Source organism: Melozone crissalis, unplaced genomic scaffold, assembly GCF_028551555.1.
Source record: "Melozone crissalis strain CALT ecotype California unplaced genomic scaffold, PUWL_Pcris_2 ptg000088l_1, whole genome shotgun sequence".
Taxonomy (NCBI): Eukaryota; Metazoa; Chordata; class Aves; order Passeriformes; family Passerellidae; genus Melozone; species Melozone crissalis.
The window spans coordinates 5,307,935-5,324,278 of NW_026535865.1; the positions used below are offsets into that span (position 1 = coordinate 5,307,935).

Genomic DNA, 16,344 nt, shown 5'->3' on the forward strand with positions numbered 1-16,344 from the left:
GCAGCTGCTGCCACAGCCAGAGCAGCTCTGCTGCAAGCCAAGTGCTCTGTTCTTTCTGTGCCGAGCAGTGGAGAGAATATTAAATCCCTGATGTTCCTCGGGGGAAGCACGATCCAAGCAACTGAGGGTTGGGAATCCTGGGCTGTGTGCTGGCTCACAGTGACCTTGAGCAGCCAGCAGCAGCCTGGGGTGGGCACCTCCCTCCCTGCCTGCCGTGGGATTGGGGGTGCAGCTGCTCTGCTCCCCCTCTGGGACACGCTGAGCTGTTTGTGCAGGGCTGGGCCTGCCTCTGCTCGCCCTCGCAGCCCAAAGCTCCCAAACCTGGCCTTGCTTTGCCTTCCTCCGTGGGAGCTGCTGTTAATTAACCCGCTGTTAATGCCCTGAGGGTGCTGCTGGAGGCTTGTTCTAAATGCAGAGCTTCTTCCACATGGGTTCCTGGGGATGGCTGGGAGCAGATTTTCCCCGTTCTTCTTGTCCCTGTGCCCAGATAATTGTCCCAAATATTGCAGTTGTGCTTTAGCTGCTACAAATCCCCTCAGGTGTGAGTTTTGAAAGGAGGGACTGGGATGGAGGAAGTTGCGCCTCTGAGATGTGTCTATAAGAGCACCCTGCACCCTCTGTTCCTCACAGCTAGGTGGGTGCTGCTGGATGGTAAGAAGCTTTATTTTTGCAGAGTTTGTTTCTGTGCTTCCCTAATTTAATTTTTTAGGCCTAATTTGAACTGCTTTTTCCTGTCCCCAAAAAGCTGAGTGTTTCTTAAAATGTCTTAAGACGCTCTTGTCTAGAAGAGTTTGCAGATCTGTTGGCTCCTCTGATCCCCCAGCTTGCTGCTGGATTTTTTGGCACCCTAAAAAGGGGTTGGTCATCTTCTTTTGGGGATTGAGAATCCTGAGAGGAATTAGCTGGGAAATCTCCTCGAGGAGCTGTTCCATATGGAACAGGCTCTGTCGGGGATTGAAACACAAATGGTGTGGGAGGCCCCACCCCGGGCAGGGATGGGAGCAGGGTGGCTCTGGGTGGAGGATTTGCAGCTGGAGGATGAAATGAAGCTGAGTTAATTTCCTGAGTGAGTGGTAATGACAGAGGAACCAGCAGGTGCTGGGGAAACCAGGCAAAAAGCACTTTTCCTCAAGAATTTGGGACTTGAGAGCGGCTTGGGAGGCATTTCTCTCCCAAAACTCACCCTGTGGGGCTTTATTTTTAGGTGGATGGTGTGGAGGGAGAACAGATGTTCTGGAGGGCTTATTTTTAAAACAAAATCACTCCTCGAGCTACAGAATTAGCTCAGAAAAGTCCCTCCTTGCCCTGAAAGATGCTCGAATGGAAAACTTCCTGGCATCTCCATTCCCAAAGTGGGTGTGATAAAGGTGCCACCACAGCTCTGGCTCTGGGAAAGCCACGTCAGTGGAAACTCTGGTGGGTGTTTGGGGGTCTCAGGGATTTGATCTCTGTCCTGGGCCGTGCAGAACAACTGGAGCAGCTCAGACATCCCAGGGTTCCCCCCAAAGGAGGAGTGGGGTGTCCAAGGCCAGGGCTGGGCTCCGGGTGTGTCTGTGCTGCCCAAACCAAAGGGTGTAAATTGATCTTGGAGAATCCCCTGCGAGGGATTTTGGTGAAATCACAGGCATCCCAGCTCCGTGCTGGGACACAGGGAATGCTCCAGGCACGGCCTCTGCAGAGAAACCTCCTGTCCCTGGTCCCCCTCAGCCCCTCTCGGAGCTGGCACAGATTTCTGTGCCTCCCCTGTGCTCTAATGCAGGATTTTCCTGCTTTGGAGGCTCAGCCCAGGGTCCCTGACCCCCTCTCCCCAGCCCCATCCCATGGCCCTCACCCTGGGGTTGATGCTGGCCCTGCTGGGCTGTGCCACAGACCCAGACCCTGCCAAGGGTGGAAGAGTCTCTATGCCAAGGAATGTCTGGTCCCTTTGCCCCTGACCACCGTGCCCGTGTCTCTCTGTCCTCTTGTCCCTGGGTCCCCATGTCCCGCTGTCCATCCGCTCTGCCCGCCCGGCCTCCTGCCCACACCCAACATGGCCGCCGTGCCGCGGCGCCGCGCTGACCCCTGCCGGCCGCCGTACTCGCGTTTCCTCTCCAAGATGGCGGCGCCCAGCTGGAGGAGCGGCAGCCGCGCGTGGGCCGCGCTGGTGCCCGCGGCCCTGCTGTGCCTGGCGGCCCGGGCGGCCGCGGGACCGGGCACGGCCCCGGGAGCGGCCTCGAGCACGGCCGAGTTCGACGTGCGGCCCGGCGGGGAGGTTCACTCCTTCTCCCGGAGCCTGGTGAGCGGCCCGGAGGGAGGGAGCGGGAGCGGAGAGGGTACGCGCCCCTCGCTGATTGGCTGCGCGGCACGTCACTCATATCGCCTGCTGTGGGGATTGGCTGGGCGCGAGGGAGGGCGGGGCAAGCGGATGGGGGGGTCCCCAGGGAGAGAGGGGTCCCCAAAGGGGGCGGCAAAGGCAGGGGGACCCCAGGGGTCTGCAGGGGGAAGGGGGTCCCCAAAGGGGGTCTCTAAAAGCAGGGGGACTCCAGCGGTCTGCAAGGGAAAGGGGGTCCCAAAGGGGACTGCAAAGGCAGGGGGACTCCAGGGATCTGCAGGGGGAAGGGGGTCCCAAAGGGGTCTGCAAGGGAAAGGGGGTCCTAAAGGTGGCGGCAAAGGCAGGGGGACCACAGGGATCTGGAAAGGAAAGGGGGTTCCCAAAGGGGGCTGCAGGGCAGGGGGACTCCAGGGGTCTGCAAGGAAAAGAGGGTCCCAAAGGGTCTGCAAGGGCAGGGGGACCCCAGGGAGTGCCGGGGTCTGCAAGGGAAAGGTGGTCCCAAACGGGGATGCCACAAGAGAAGGGGGGAGGTACCTCAAGGGCAGGGAGAGGGGAAGGGGGTCTCAGGTCCTCATGGAAGGGGGCTCAGCAAGGGAAGGGCCCCAGTGCAGAAGGGGCTGGGGGTCCCTGGGCACCCCAGAACGCTATTCCTCACCCCAGCACACCAGGCAGGAGGACGTGGTGGTGCCAGGGGAGGTTTAGGCTGGATGTTGGGAAACATTCCTCACGGAAAGGGAGGTGGGCACTGGCACAGTGGCACTGGCAGAGTCCCCATCCCTGGAGGGATTTAAGTCCGTGTGGCACCTGGGGACAGGGTCAGCATGGCCTTGGCACTGCTGGACTTGGTGGCCTGGGGAGGCTTCTCCAAGCTCAGCAATTCCTGAAAAGCTGGTGCTGAACGGGGCTGCTGCTGTTCCTCTCTCTGCAGGGGGATTACAGCTGCTCCTTCACCTACTCGGCCCAGGGCGGCACCAATGAGGTGAGCTGGGCACCTCCTGCTGCAGCCAGCTCCTTTTGCTCACCCTGAAAGGAAAAGAGGCTGGGAAATGTTTGTGTGAGAGCCCAGTCCGAACTGCAGGGAGCAGGAGGGGCCAGCAGGGAGGGCTGGGGGTGGTGCTGGGTGATTCTGGAGCTGTAGGGGAAGGTTGGGTGATTCTGGAGCTGCTGCTGCAACCAAAGGGTAGGGTTGGGTGATCCTGGAGCTGCTGCTGCCTCTGGAAAGCAGGGTTTGGGTGATTCTGGAGCTGCTGCTGCAGCTGGGAATGGTGGTGGGTGATCCTGGAGCTGCTGCTGCAGCCAAAGGGCAGGGTTTGGGTGATCCTGGAGCTGCTGCTGCCCCCGGAGGGCAGACTGGGCCCCGCAGGGCTCTCCCCACGCTGACCCGGCTCTCTGTCCCGTGCAGCAGTGGCAGATGACGGTCGGGGTGAGCGAGGACGGCGCGCTCTTCTCCTGCTCCATCTGGAGGTGTGTCCTGAGCACAGCGGGGCAGGGACAGGGACCCTGCAGGGATTGACACCTGGTCAGGGAGGGTTCCCCTCTGCCAGGGATGCTCTGGGGACGTTTGGTGCAGCTGTTGGTTTGTAAATTCTCTGTTCCCCTCTGCCCTGCTCGGTGGCACAGAGAGAGATTGTGGCACAATAAAAGATGCAGAGGTGGCTGTGGGGGCAGGGAGGGAGCCAGGAATGCTCCTCTCCTCTGCTCCTCCTCCTCTGCACCTCTGTGCCCATGACAAAGGCTCTGCTTTCTTCTTCCAGGCCCCAAGGGAAGTCTTATCTGTTCTTTACCCAGTTTAAAGCTGAAGTGAAAGGAGCCAAGATAGAGCATGCCATGGCTTATGTAAGTCCCAGCTGATCCCGGGGAAGCAGGAGTGTGGGAGGCTGCTATAAAACATGAATTAGACATGGAAAACATTTATTAGACATCTGTGCCATGAAATGTGCTCCATCACGTCCCTAATTAGGGGCTGGTGGCAGGCAGAGAGGGGCTGCAGGTGGGCAGCCTGCTCCATTGTGTGCCTGCCCTCAGCCACAGCATTGCCTGGGAGGGGGCTCCAAAGGGCACAAAGGGAGCCTTGGATTGCCTCAACAAATTGCATGTGACAAAGCAAATGAAACCTCTGCTGGTGTTTTTGTCTGGCTCATTCTTCCATTTCCCAGTTTCCAGGGGTGAGGCTTTCACTCACCCCAAGGACACGAGCCCGTGGTTTAATAGGACATAGAAAAACAGACAGAGACTTTCCTTCAGACTTCCTTTGTGCTCTTAATTCTTTCCCTGCACGTAAATCTCAAACCCCTTCATTTGCAGTCGGTTTGAATTGTGTGACCTGCTGGATTGCCTCAGCCTCTCACCCTTCCTTCCTTCCTTCCTGTTTCAGTCTCAGGCTGCTGCGGGCGCCCTCAACGACATCCCCCTAAAACAGGAGGAGTTTGGGGTCACTGAAACCACAGGTGTGTGCCTGGGGGGCTGTGAGGGAAGGGCTGGGCTGGGGGACATGCCAGGCACCAGTTTATCTCAGATCCTGCTGGCAGTGCCATGGAGCTGGGTGCAGTGCTCTCAGTCCACCCCTGGCAGCTGGATGTTGTGGGTTAAATCCCTGGGTAAGGAGGGCTTGCACCCCAGCCTGGCATGTGCAAGAGCAGTGCCCAGCACGCTGGGAAGGGCTCAATGGAGCTGTTTTGTTGCTGCTTTTCCATCTGCTGACCCTGGTTTCTCTCTCTCTGTCTCTGCAGTGTCCCACAGGGAAGGCAAGTTCCGTTTCGAGCTGTCCAAGCTGATGATTGTGGCAAAATCCCCCCGTGACGAGCTGTGAGCCCAGGCCAGCCCTGGGCAGGGGCCACGGCCACACCAGCACGGCAGGGAAGGCATTTCCTGCATTTCCTGCAGGGTTTTCTTTTGGTTGGCCAAACCTTTTATGTTTTCCACGCTGCAACGTGCTGGGGACCGACACGAGTGGGGGCTTGCAGGGCTGGGGACAGATTTGTTCTGCCTTGTGTCAGAGTAACAGCCCAGGAGGCTCCTGATCCTGCTGTGCCCCTTCCTGCCTGGCTCTGCAAAGGGGCTCCTTATCTGCCTGCCTGGCAGGGAGATAAGGGGCTGGACTTAAGCAGGGCTTGCTAAAGGGAGGTTTTAACTCTGTGGTCCCTGGAGGGGAGATGGGATTGCTCTCTCCACCAGCGTGACAGGAGGAAGTCATTAATTCAGGGGGAGGGAGAGGATTGGGCAAAGCTCTGACTCCGTGGTGAGTGTGGGGCTGGGCTGGGGGAAGGCAGAGCAGCTCGTTCTGGCACAATCAGGAATCAATCCAGGCATCGCTTCCACGTGTCAGCACAACCACGGGACTCTTTTATACCTACAGGAAAATGATTTTTTTCTTATCCGGAGTAATAACAGGGAATGTGCAATCCCTTTCCTGTGTAAATACAGCGCAAATAAAGGAATAAAGCATCGTGCTCTGGCCCGAAGCTGCTCTGTTCTGTCCCTCCTCCCCACTCTAGCTATGGGGACCTTTTGCTGCTTGGCCAGGAGGAGCTGAGGTGTCTCACAGGGATTTGGGGGCTGCACAGGGTCTAGGGGGATTTTCCAGCTGACACAGACACACAGCTTGGGAACAGCAAAGCATTTCTGGCTGGGCATCCCTCAGCCCCATCCCAGCACACCTGCCTGGGATTCCCAGCTCTGGTTCCTGCCCTCCCGAGGGCTCCTGCTGTTCTCCACACCCCCTTGTGAATGGGCTTTGCCTCCACCCAAGCTGTGTCACACAATTATCGGTGACAGCTGCAGCCAGGCCTGTGAAATGACAGAGACAGGGCCTTTGTGTCTTTTCTTTCATCTTCTAAGGCTGAGAGTTATCAGTGCCAGGGGTGGGAAGGGAGCAGGAGCCCGTGCCTCAGACATCCAGGGAACAGGAGGCACCAGAAGGTCACAGAGATAAGGCCAGTGGAGGTTTTGTGGTGTCTCGGGTGCTAAAAGGGCAATTTCCAGTGCTCAGAGCTGTGCTGGGAGTGCCCTGAGCATCCCCTCTGCTCCGGGCTGTGCCTGCAGAGCCACCCCTGCTGCCAGGGCTCTGCTCATGGGCCCTGAGGGGATGTGGGGGTGCAGAGGAGCCCCTGTGGGTTCTGCTGGGAGCGGGGTCTCACCAAATCATGGCATGGTTGGGGTTTGGAGAGGCCTTAAAGCTCCCATGGGCAGGGACACCTTCCACTGTCCCAGATTGCTCCAAGCTTGTCCAGCCCGGCCTTGGGCACTGCCAGGCATGGGGCACCCTGTGCCAGGGCCTCACCCACCTCACAGGGAGGAACTCCTTCTCAGTATCCCACCCAGCCCTGCCCGCTGGCAGGGGAAGCCATTTCCCTTTGTCCATGCAAATCCAGGGACAGCACAACCAGCAGCAGTGCCAGGGGGCAGAGAGCACAAAGCCCAGGCCACAGAGAGCCACCAGCAGCTGGGGGCAAAGCCAGCTGTGCCCAGGGCTCATCCTGTCACTGTCACCACTGCTAGAACAGCCTCACAGAGCTCCCAGGCCACACAGTGAGTTTATTTCAATAACTCATCAGGGCTACAGAGTTTGCTAAAAACGAACGTCACTCAGTCACAGGTGTGGAAAAGGGATGGAAGTGCAGGGGGGCTTTGGATTGACCACCAAGGGCAGTGTTGGAGCTGCCAGGTGGCACCACCACTGCAGGCTGGTGGGCAATTGGGTGGTTCCAGGGATCCAGGGATGGAGCAGCTCCTCCCAGGTGAGGAGGGATCCTCCTGGCTCCTCCTGGCTCCTCCTGGCTCCTCCTGGCCTCAGGGATTTGTCTCTGAGGACACCTAAGCCCAGGCAGAAGCCCCTTCCTGCCCGAGGCAGCCAGCACAAGTCTGGACCATGATTTGCTCCCACCACGTTGTGGAGCTGCTGGAGGAAAACCACGGCGTCCCACAGCCCTGCAGTGATGGGGTCTCAGAACTGATGCCCCCAACACCTCCCACCTGCTCAGAGACACCTCAGAGGCGCTTCACACCGCGAGTCTTTGGTTCAGCTTCCCCTCAGAGGGAAGAGAGTTCAAGGCAGAGAGTCCAAACCCTTGGACTCTGTGCTAAAGGCACTTGGTGGGCAAAGGAAATGCAACTGTACAGCAGGGGCCTGAACTCCCAGGATGGCCTGGAGAGGGCTCAGCCCAGCGCAGGGAGGGGTTTGCAGACCCTGGGCACACAAAGTCAGGAGGTTCAGTCTCTTGGAGAAACGAGGAGAGCACGAGAGCACTGCAGAGGAGGAGGAGGAGGAGGAGGAGGAGGGCACGGCGAGCCCGGCGAAGGCCAAAGCAGACGCCGCGAGGCAGAGTCCGGCTCAGATGCTCTCCTCCTCCAGCATCTTGTTGACGCCCTCGCAGATCCTCTTGAGGTGGGTGCGGTAGGGCTCGGCCGGGCCGTAGAGCGCCGACAGGAACTCGTAGTCCGCAAAGTGGTTGAAGACGTGGTTGATGCGCGAGTGCGACTTGGCCGTCAGGTGCCCGTTGACCGCCTGGTGCAGCAGGTCCCGGCACTCGGTCAGCACGCCCGACATGACCCTGCGGTCGAAGGTGAAGTCTATCTGGTGGAAGCTGACGGCCGTCATGGCCAAGGTGTGAACCTTCTTGCGGAAGCGCTCCATGAGCAGCAGCTCCTCGGGGCTGAACTGCCCGTTGCGGTAGAGGACGCCCAGCTTCATCACGATCTTGATGAGGTTCTTGATGATCTTCTGGGCCTCCTTGCGGTTGTGGGTGTACTCCTTGGTGGCCCGGTACAGCTCGTCCAGGATCTCGCTGCTGGTGTCGTCGATGAAGGCGTTGGCGATGGTCTTGGTGGCCATTTTGCTCAGGAGCTTCTTCTGGGCCTGCAGGGCCAAGTTCTTGGTGCTGAAGGTGTCCATCTCTGCGGGGGGAGAGGCACACGCGGGTCAGAACCTGCTCTGCACCCATCCCCGTATCACCTGGGCTGGTGGAGTGTCCCAGTCCATGGCAAGGGATGTCCCAGTCCGTGTTCTGTGATTCCTGACCTCCCCACACAGATTTCTGGCAGGAGAAAGAGCATCTCCAGCCAATGGCAACACTGAGGGAACTCCTGGGTGCCAGGGCAGGTGAGAGCTGAGCTCACCCCCCAGGTCTGCTTGGTGGGATCAGTTCCAGGCTGTTCCCACCTCCCTCTTCGCAAACTCTGTGGAGAGGCCGCAGCGAGCCAGGTGTCCCTACCTGAGCACAGCCTGTGACCCTCCATCCTGTCCCTCCTGTGACCGACGCCTCCCTCCTCCTCCTGGCGCAGGAAGGACTCTTGCCCCATCGTTTGAGCGTTTTTCCTTCCTTCAAACCTGACTCATTTCCTGCAGGGTGAGCTGGGGACAGCCCAGGTGGCAGCTGAGTCACCCCCTTTGCCATGTGCCACTTCCACCCCGCTCTGGCCGCGGTGGCACAGCCGGTTTGCAGCACCCAGCACTGGCTGGGAGCCCTCTGCCCTGGCACTGCTCACCCTGGAACACCCACACGAGCTGGGACTTGCTGTGCTGCTGCCCCAGCCTCCTCCAGAGGTGAATAATTCACCCAGACAGGAGCCTCACCCACAGCCCCGCTCCCACATCCCGGCGGGACCAAATCCATCACCTGGGGCAGAGCACGGCTTTAAACTCTGCTGAGAACGACTAAAACCAACCCTGGAGATGCATCTTGGCCTGGGAAACCGCAGAGCTACAAATCACAGGGAGGGGAGAAACAGCAGGAAAACAAGCAGGATGGATGGGCAGAGCTGGGAGCTGCTTCTGCAGGAGCCTGCACATGGCAGGGCAGGAGGGGAGGGGATCAGCCTATAAATACATCCCCGGGGAGGGGAGAGGAGATATTTCAGCTGAAGGATGCTGCTGGTGTGAGGATGGATGGGGATAAATTGCTCGTGGATAGGGAGCAGGTTGAGATTTGATGGTAAGAAGGAATCGTTCCCTGAGATGGAGCTGAGGCCGTGGCAGAGGGTGTCCAGAGCAGCTGTGGCTGTCCCTGGATCCCTGGAAGTGTCCGAGGCCAGGCTGGAGCAGCCTGGGGTAGGGGAAGGTGCCCTGCCCATGGCAGGGGTGGGATGAGATGAACTTTTGCTCTTTTTCCAACCCAAACCATTCCACGACTCTGGGATTGTCACAGAACCAAGTCTGTCCCCACCACAGGCAGCTCTGTCATTCCCCCCTGGCCAAGCTGAAAATCCCAAACCCCTCTGGGGATCCCCAGTGCTGCTCCCACCCCTCAGGAGCAAACCCAGCTCCTCAGGGATCCCTCCTTGGATCCATCATCCAAGGCTTCCCCAGTGATGCCAGGACGATGGAGCTGAGCCCTGGCTCCCTGCAATATCCCAAACCCGAGGGCAGCCAAGGCTCTGTGGGGATGAGAATTCCAGGAGCAGTGACAGAGACGTCGCCTGCAGGGTTATTTACAGCCCTCAGGAAAAACACGGAGGTTTGGGAGCATTTCCTACGGTGGGAAAACATTGGTTTCTGTCAGCCTGAGCCTCAAGCTGAGGCTCTCACACTTAATAAGACAAAAATGACAAGGCAGAACGTGGTGACAGCAGCTCCTGGGTCGGGCTGAAGGAATGGCAGTGGCTGCATGCAGGAGGGAGGGATGGGCAGGATGGGCAGGATAGGCAGGATGGGCAGGGGCAGCTCCAGCTCCTGTGCCCTGGCTGTGAGGGGACTCAATTCACCGTGCTGGAAGGAGCAGGGCTGTGCTGTGCTGTTGACAGCCTGGTATTTCCCCCCCCAGCCTTGTGGGGTGCCCTGGGAACGGTGCCTGGATAAATAGGAATTCCCACACCCGTAGGAATTCCCACACCCGTAGGGATTCCCACACCCATAGGGATTCCCACACCCCAGCTCTCTGCCCTGGCTGACCACAGACACAAAACCAAGTGCAAACTCCACCTCCAGAGCACATGAAAAATAGGAAGTGCCAAGTCCTGCGAGCTGCCCACGGCTCCCAAATGCCAGCTGCAATAATGGATCGACCCTCTGCTCCTTGCAGCAAACAACACCCGGCTGCTCACAGCCCTCCCCTGCTCCGGAGCAGGAGCATCGCTCTGGGGGGAAACTGAGGCACAAAGCATTACTGGGGGGGTCTAGGGACCCCAAAAGTGGTATAGGCGGGTATGGGGATCCCAAAAATGCAACCAGCTCCCTCTGCAGTGCCCAGGGATGGTTTATAGGCTGCTCCCTGCAAACCCCAAGGCAAGGCAGGCTCACCTCCCGCACCGGGACGGTTCCCCGGGCGCCCTCACAGCACACCCGGCCCAGCAGGAGCTGCTGACTCAGCAGGAGCGGGAGATTTCAGCGGAACGAGCCGTGTTCCTGCCGGGAAGGGCCCCGGGACCCCATTGTTCACCAGGGGCTGCTATCAGAGCAAGGAGGAGTCGAGCCGTGCCCCGAGCAGCCAAGCGGAGCCTGAAATAACCCACTGCGCTTCCTTCCTGTCGCTGAAGCTTCCAGCCCAGCTCAGGGCTTGGGCTCCCCTCCACCCCCTTCTTCTTTTTAATGAAAACACCCTAAAAAACAACAACTTCTTCTTCTTCTTCTTCTTCCTAAGTGGAGCAGCCAGCGCTGCTGTCACCCAGTTCCTCCCTGCTCCGGAAGAGTGCGGCAGGGCTGCGGTCCCAACCGTGGCTTTGGGGACAGGTACAGCCCTTTCTTGGAGGGTTTCCACCCATCTTGGAGGTTTTTGGGGCAGTCTTGCAGCCCTGAGCGGTGGTGTGAGGGTTGGGGTGAGCACACGGAGGGTGGCCCTGTCACAGGACAGACGTGGTCCCCTTGGGGACAGACACGTGCCGTGCTCATCTCCGCTTTGGCGCTCACCCCACTGGGCTTGCACCTCACCCAACACCCAGCTGTGACCTGATTGCCCAAAAAAGCCTCTCCACACCGCTGAGGACACAAGCATCCATCATCAACCATCATCAGAAAGCTCCTGTTTGAGGGGGGAAGACAAAACCGTGTCACCCTGTGGTCGCCTGGCGCCGGTGGCACCACAGCAGAGCTGCCAAGTGACACCCCAGCAGTGATATCATCCCAGTTATCATTTCTACCTGCTCCAAAGATCCCTCTCCCTGCCTGTCCCTTCCACCTGGCTCCCACCAGCACCTCCATGCACCTGGCTCCCCGAGCCCCCCCAGTTCCCTTGGCAGCAGGTGAATATTTCATGCAGGAAAGGAAAAGCACTTCATTAATTCATGGAGCAGCGCACAGGGGGAGGCTCCACAAAGCTCCAGCTCAGAGCAGAGGCACCTCTGCCTCCTCTTCCTCCTCCTCTCCCTCCTCCACCTTCACACCGCGGCCGTAGTAACTCGGATTGTCTTGCTACAAGTTTGCTCCAACACGGAAACATCGTTTCCCAAGAGGATAAACATTGAATTGTGGCCATCTCCCTGGATTTCCCTCCCACCGCTATGGGAAACACCCCTGCTCTGCCCCCCAGCATTCCCAGCCCCCCGAACCCGTGGCTGAATGCCAAGTGGGTGGATGGCATCCCTCTGCCCTGCTCTCCATCCCCTGGCATCGCTTTCCCTGAGCTCCAACCCCTATTAATTAATTAAACCCTCCTGGATTACAGGAGCCAGGTCGGAGCGCTGGGCAGTAACCTGAGAGCCCCAGGAGCATCTCCAGCCTGTCCCCATGATCTGTGACCCCACATCCAGCCCTAGAAGTGTCTCCATCCTGTCCCCACCATCCGTGACCCCACATCCATTCTGTCCCCACCATCCGTGACCCCACATCCAGCCCCAGCAGCATCTCCATCCTGTCCCCATGATCTGTGACTCCACATCCAACCCAACAGCATCTCCATCCTGGCCCCATCCTCTGTGATCCAACATCCAGCCCCAGCAGCATCTCCATCCTGTCCCCATGATCTGTGACCCCACATCCAGGCCCAGCAGCGTCTCCATCCTTGTCCCCACCATCCCTGACCCCACATCCAGCCCCAGCAATGCCTCCATACTGTCCCCATACTCTGTGATCCAACATCCAGCCCCAGCAGCATCTCCATCCCGTCCCCCACCCTCCGTGCCCCCCGCAGCTCCCAGCCCCCGCTACCAGCGGCGGGAGAGGCGAGGAAGAGGAGCGGGAGGAAGCCGGGAGGACGCGTGCCGGCCCTCGCAGGTTGCCATGGGTGCAAAGAGCAGCCGGAGACGCTGCCCGGGCCGTGTGTGCCCAGCGGGGTGAGGCCGGGAGGAAGGCACTGAGTAAACACCGCGCCCCAGGAAAAGCTCCTCTCTTGGCACGGCCGGGTGAATCCGCGGCTGGAACGGGCACCGGGAATGCTGGGGGGCACAGGGAATGCTGGGGGCACAGGGAATGGTGAGGGCACCGGGAATGATGTGGACACCGGGAATGCTGGGGGGCACAGGGAATGCTGGGGGGCACCAGGAATGATGTGGGGCATCGGGAGTGATGCGGGCACCGGGAATGCTGCAGGGCACCGGGAATTATGAAGGCACAGGGAAGGATGCGGGCACAGGGAATGATGCGGGGCACAGGGAATGCTGGGGGGCACGGGGAATGATGTGGGCACCAGGAATGCTGCGGGCACCAGGAATGCTGCCGGGCACCGGCAATGCTGCTGGCACCGCCGCACCCCGTGCTTCCCCCTCGCCCTGCTCCTCCCGGTGCCAGCGCCGATGCCAAGCCCTTGACGTGTCCCCATCACTGTCCCCTCTGCCCCTGGCATCGAGCTGAGCTCCTCCATCCCAAAATCTCCTTCCTCGCTGGGGCTGCAGCTGCAGCCATGGGAAGGAGATGGGTTTTGCTTTTGCCTGGGAATGCTGATCTGCCCTGGCAGCTCCGACGTGTCTGTGCAGGAGCTGAGCCGCCCGTCCGAGGGGGCTCCGGCGGTGCCAGCCCCGGGCATGGGTGGGGAATGGGGCCCTGGATCCACAGGGAAGGGGAATCAGGGGTGCTCACCCCAACACAGGGCAGGGGTGGCATCCTGGGGGGTGATTTGGCACCGAGGAATTCCCCCTGGGATTATTGTGCCCCGCGGGGGAGGCAGCTGCCAAATTGGAGAGGAGGAGAAGGAGGAGGAGGAGGAATGGAGGTTATTTTAAGGAGAGGAGGAGGAGGAAGAGGAGGAGGAGGAGGAAGGGGGGTTATTTTATGGAGGGGAGGAGGAAGAGGAGGAAGCAAGGGGGGTTTTATGGAGAAAAGGCAGAGGAAGAGGAGGAGGAAGGGGGGTATTTTACAGAGAGGAGGACGGGGGGTTTATTTTGGAGCATCTGTCTCGCCTTCCATTTCCTCCTTTTCTTTCTCCAGCTGCCATCAAGCTGCTCTCTCTGGCAGCAACTTCCTTTCTTCTTTGCTCGGAGCAGACGGACACTCATGGGGAAGTAGCAAACAGAGGCTGGGAGAGGGGAAACTGAGGCCAAACCACCATCCGTCCGTCTGTCCGGCTGCGGAGGGGGCCAGGGCACATCACACGCTTCCTGCCCCGGGATCGGGAGGACAAAGTCGCTCGGGGAGGGAGGAAAACTCCACGGGACGATTCGGATCCAGTGCTGGGCCTGGGGTCAGTAAGGAAGGGCCCAAACCCTTCCCTGCCCCAGGAAGATCGGGCAGAGCCGGGAGTTTCACCCCATTCACCCCCAGCTCTGCCCCCGGGCCGGTCCCGCCGCTCCCAAGGGATTTTCTTTCCAGGAATGGAGGAATTTCATCCTCCGGAGCGCAGGGCCAGGCGATGCTCGAAGCCAAGCGCTGCCAGGGGGCACCGGCCCTGCCCGGGCACGTGGGGCCGTGACAGCCCCACGGGGGCGGCTCCGGTGCCTCCTCCCCGCTCCCGTTATCCAGCACCCACCGGGCCCGGTGCCCTTCCCATCCCCATCGCGTTTCCCGTGAATTCGGGGGGAAATCGCCTTTGGCCAGTGTTTTACCCACCGGGGAAAGCCGCGGCACAGCCGGGGGGAGCCGGGGCTGCTCCGGGTTCTGCCCGCCCGCAGCTCCCGAACCTGCTCTGCCCCCGGGCTCCCGACGCCGGGCGGGGGGGACACACACATGGATGATTCCCGTGGGGGACGAGAGGCTTCGCCCCCGGTGCAAGCACGGAACGGGCCGGTACCGAGCGCCCCCACGGACCGAGGAAGATGGGAGGAACCGGGGGAACCGGGAGGTACCGGGAGGTACCGGGGGAACCGGCCCTTACCTGCAGCCTGCCTCGGGGAGAGCGGCGCCGGGACCGGGACCGGGGCCTCTCCGGTGCCCCCGGCGGGACGGGATGGGACGGGGCGGGACGGGGCTGGACGGGGCGGAGCCAGGCGAGGGTCCCTCTTCCCCCGGCGCCTCTCCCTGCCCGGCGGGCCCCGCAGGCGCCACCAGTGCCCGGTCCCCGGTGTCGGTGCCCGGTGACGATGTCCGGTGCTCGGTCTTCGATGCTCAGTGCCAGTCCCAGTGTCCGGATGCTCGGTTCTCGATTCCCGCTCGGTTCACCGGTTCTCAGTGTCCGGTATCCGGTGCCCGGTACCCGGTTCCCACTGCCGGTTCTCGGTGTCTGTTTCCCGATTCCCGATGCTGGTTCCCGGAGTCCGGTGTCCGGTGCCGGTTCCCGGTGTCCAATTGTCAGTGTCCGGTTCGCGGTGCCGGTTCCCGGTGCCGCTTCCCAGCTCTCGGTGTCGGGTTCCCGGTTCCCGGTGCCGGTTCCCGGCGGGTCGGGGCCTCCCGCCCTCGGTCGCCGCGAAGTCCCGCGCGGGGTCAGGAGCGGCGGGGGCGGGACCGGGGGGGCGTGTCCTACGGAGGGCGCCAGCCAATGGCGGCACGGGGCTTGCTACGAAGCAGCCAATGGGAGGGCGCGGACGATGCGTGGGCGGGGCCGGGGCGGGCGCGTCCCCGTGGGTCCCGCGCGCGTGGGCCGGTCCCGGTAACGCGCGCGGGGCGGGCTCGGGGCTGCCCCGGCTGCACCGGGGGGGGCGGGGACACCGGGGGGACGGGGACACGCGGGGGTGACACCGGTGGGAAGCGGGGAGGAGCGGGGTGAGAGCATCACGCGTGGGAGCGGCGCGGGACGGCGGGCGGGAGCGGCGGCGCTGATGAACCGGGGCTGAGGAGGGCGCTGCTGGACCGGGCGGAGCGGGGGCAGCGCCGCGGGGTCTGGAAAAGCTCCCCCCTCTCCTCCATGGGCATACCGCGACCCCACGAGGGGATGGGACACGCGGGGGCTGCCGTGCTGCCTGCCGAGAGCAGCGTTTGGGCCCGGGGGTCGTGGATGTCCGTTCATCCCGGTTCATGCCGGGGATCCCCCGACATCCCAGAGATTCGGAGGTGCCCAGCTTCGGGAGTGTCGGAGCATCCTTCCTCTTCCTCCTCCTCCCGGCTCCGTGGGTGCGAGCCGCGGCACGGGATGCTAATTCCCAAAGGTGGCATTAAACAGATTAAAGGTGGGATTTAGAGCGGATTAAAGTCTGGATTAACGGGAGCCTTGACTTCAGTCTCGGTCTCACGCAGCGGCTGGGAAGCGAACCCCAGATCCTCGCCAGCCCCCCCGGCCCTGCTGCCCCCCGGCAGTGCCCGACACCCCCCGGGCATCGCCCCCACTCCCAATACCCCGAGGATTTGCTCTGGTGCCAGATCGGGCCGGAGCAGCCGGAGCAGCTGTTGCCGCACTTCCGAACAGTTGTGGCCTCAGCCCTCCCGGCATCAATCACCCTCCGGGCTCCTCCAGTCCCGGTGGCCACCAGGAACCCGGTCCTGTGTCCCCATCACTGCCCTGTTCGGCACTGTCACCGCTGTCCTGCTGTCCCATTCCCGTGTCCCCATTGCTGCGTCCCCATTCCTGCCCGGTCCTGTGTCCCCATTCCTGCCCCATCCCGTGTCCCCATTGCTGCCCCGTCCTGCACCCCACCGCTCTCCCATCCCACATTCCCATCTCTGGGACACCCCGCAGGTTTTCACCTCTCTCAGGCTGTTGCTGAAGGTGTTTTGGAGGGTGATGGGATGGGGTGGGCGTGTGGGGAGCACCCCCAGCGCACCCCGGTGTGCCCAACACGCAGATCCCACAGTTCCCAGCTCG

General features: G+C 61.2%; 2 protein-coding genes across 2 annotated transcripts; one reads left to right on the forward strand and one right to left on the reverse strand.

The window, feature by feature from the left end:
* Positions 1-2,095: 2,095 nt before the first annotated feature.
* On the forward strand, positions 2,096-5,385 carry MYDGF (myeloid derived growth factor). Its single transcript, XM_054291124.1, has 6 exons — positions 2,096-2,275; positions 3,240-3,290; positions 3,714-3,775; positions 4,066-4,147; positions 4,686-4,758; positions 5,041-5,385. The coding sequence occupies exons 1-6, from the start codon at positions 2,096-2,098 to the stop codon at positions 5,118-5,120; spliced, it is 528 nt and encodes a 175-aa protein (XP_054147099.1). The 3' UTR covers positions 5,121-5,385.
* A 1,696-nt stretch (positions 5,386-7,081) lies between these two features.
* On the reverse strand, positions 7,082-14,905 carry TNFAIP8L1 (TNF alpha induced protein 8 like 1). Its single transcript, XM_054291123.1, has 2 exons — positions 14,485-14,905; positions 7,082-8,203 (listed from the first exon to the last, which is right to left on the reverse strand). Exon 2 carries the CDS (start codon positions 8,199-8,201, stop codon positions 7,641-7,643), a length of 561 nt encoding a protein of 186 aa, XP_054147098.1. The 5' UTR covers positions 8,202-8,203; positions 14,485-14,905; the 3' UTR covers positions 7,082-7,640.
* Between the last annotated feature and the right edge of the window lie 1,439 nt (positions 14,906-16,344).

Excerpts from the sequence above, each read along its gene's own strand:
- MYDGF (XM_054291124.1), top strand. The coding sequence starts at position 2,096 with ATGGCGGCGCCCAGCTGGAGGAGCGGCAGCCGCGCGTGGGCCGCGCTG. Across the intron at positions 3,291-3,713 it reads CCCAGGGCGGCACCAATGAG|CAGTGGCAGATGACGGTCGG; the intron begins GTGAGCTGGGCA and ends TGTCCCGTGCAG. Across the intron at positions 3,776-4,065 it reads TTCTCCTGCTCCATCTGGAG|GCCCCAAGGGAAGTCTTATC; the intron begins GTGTGTCCTGAG and ends TTCTTCTTCCAG.
- TNFAIP8L1 (XM_054291123.1), bottom strand. The coding sequence starts at position 8,201 with ATGGACACCTTCAGCACCAAGAACTTGGCCCTGCAGGCCCAGAAGAAG.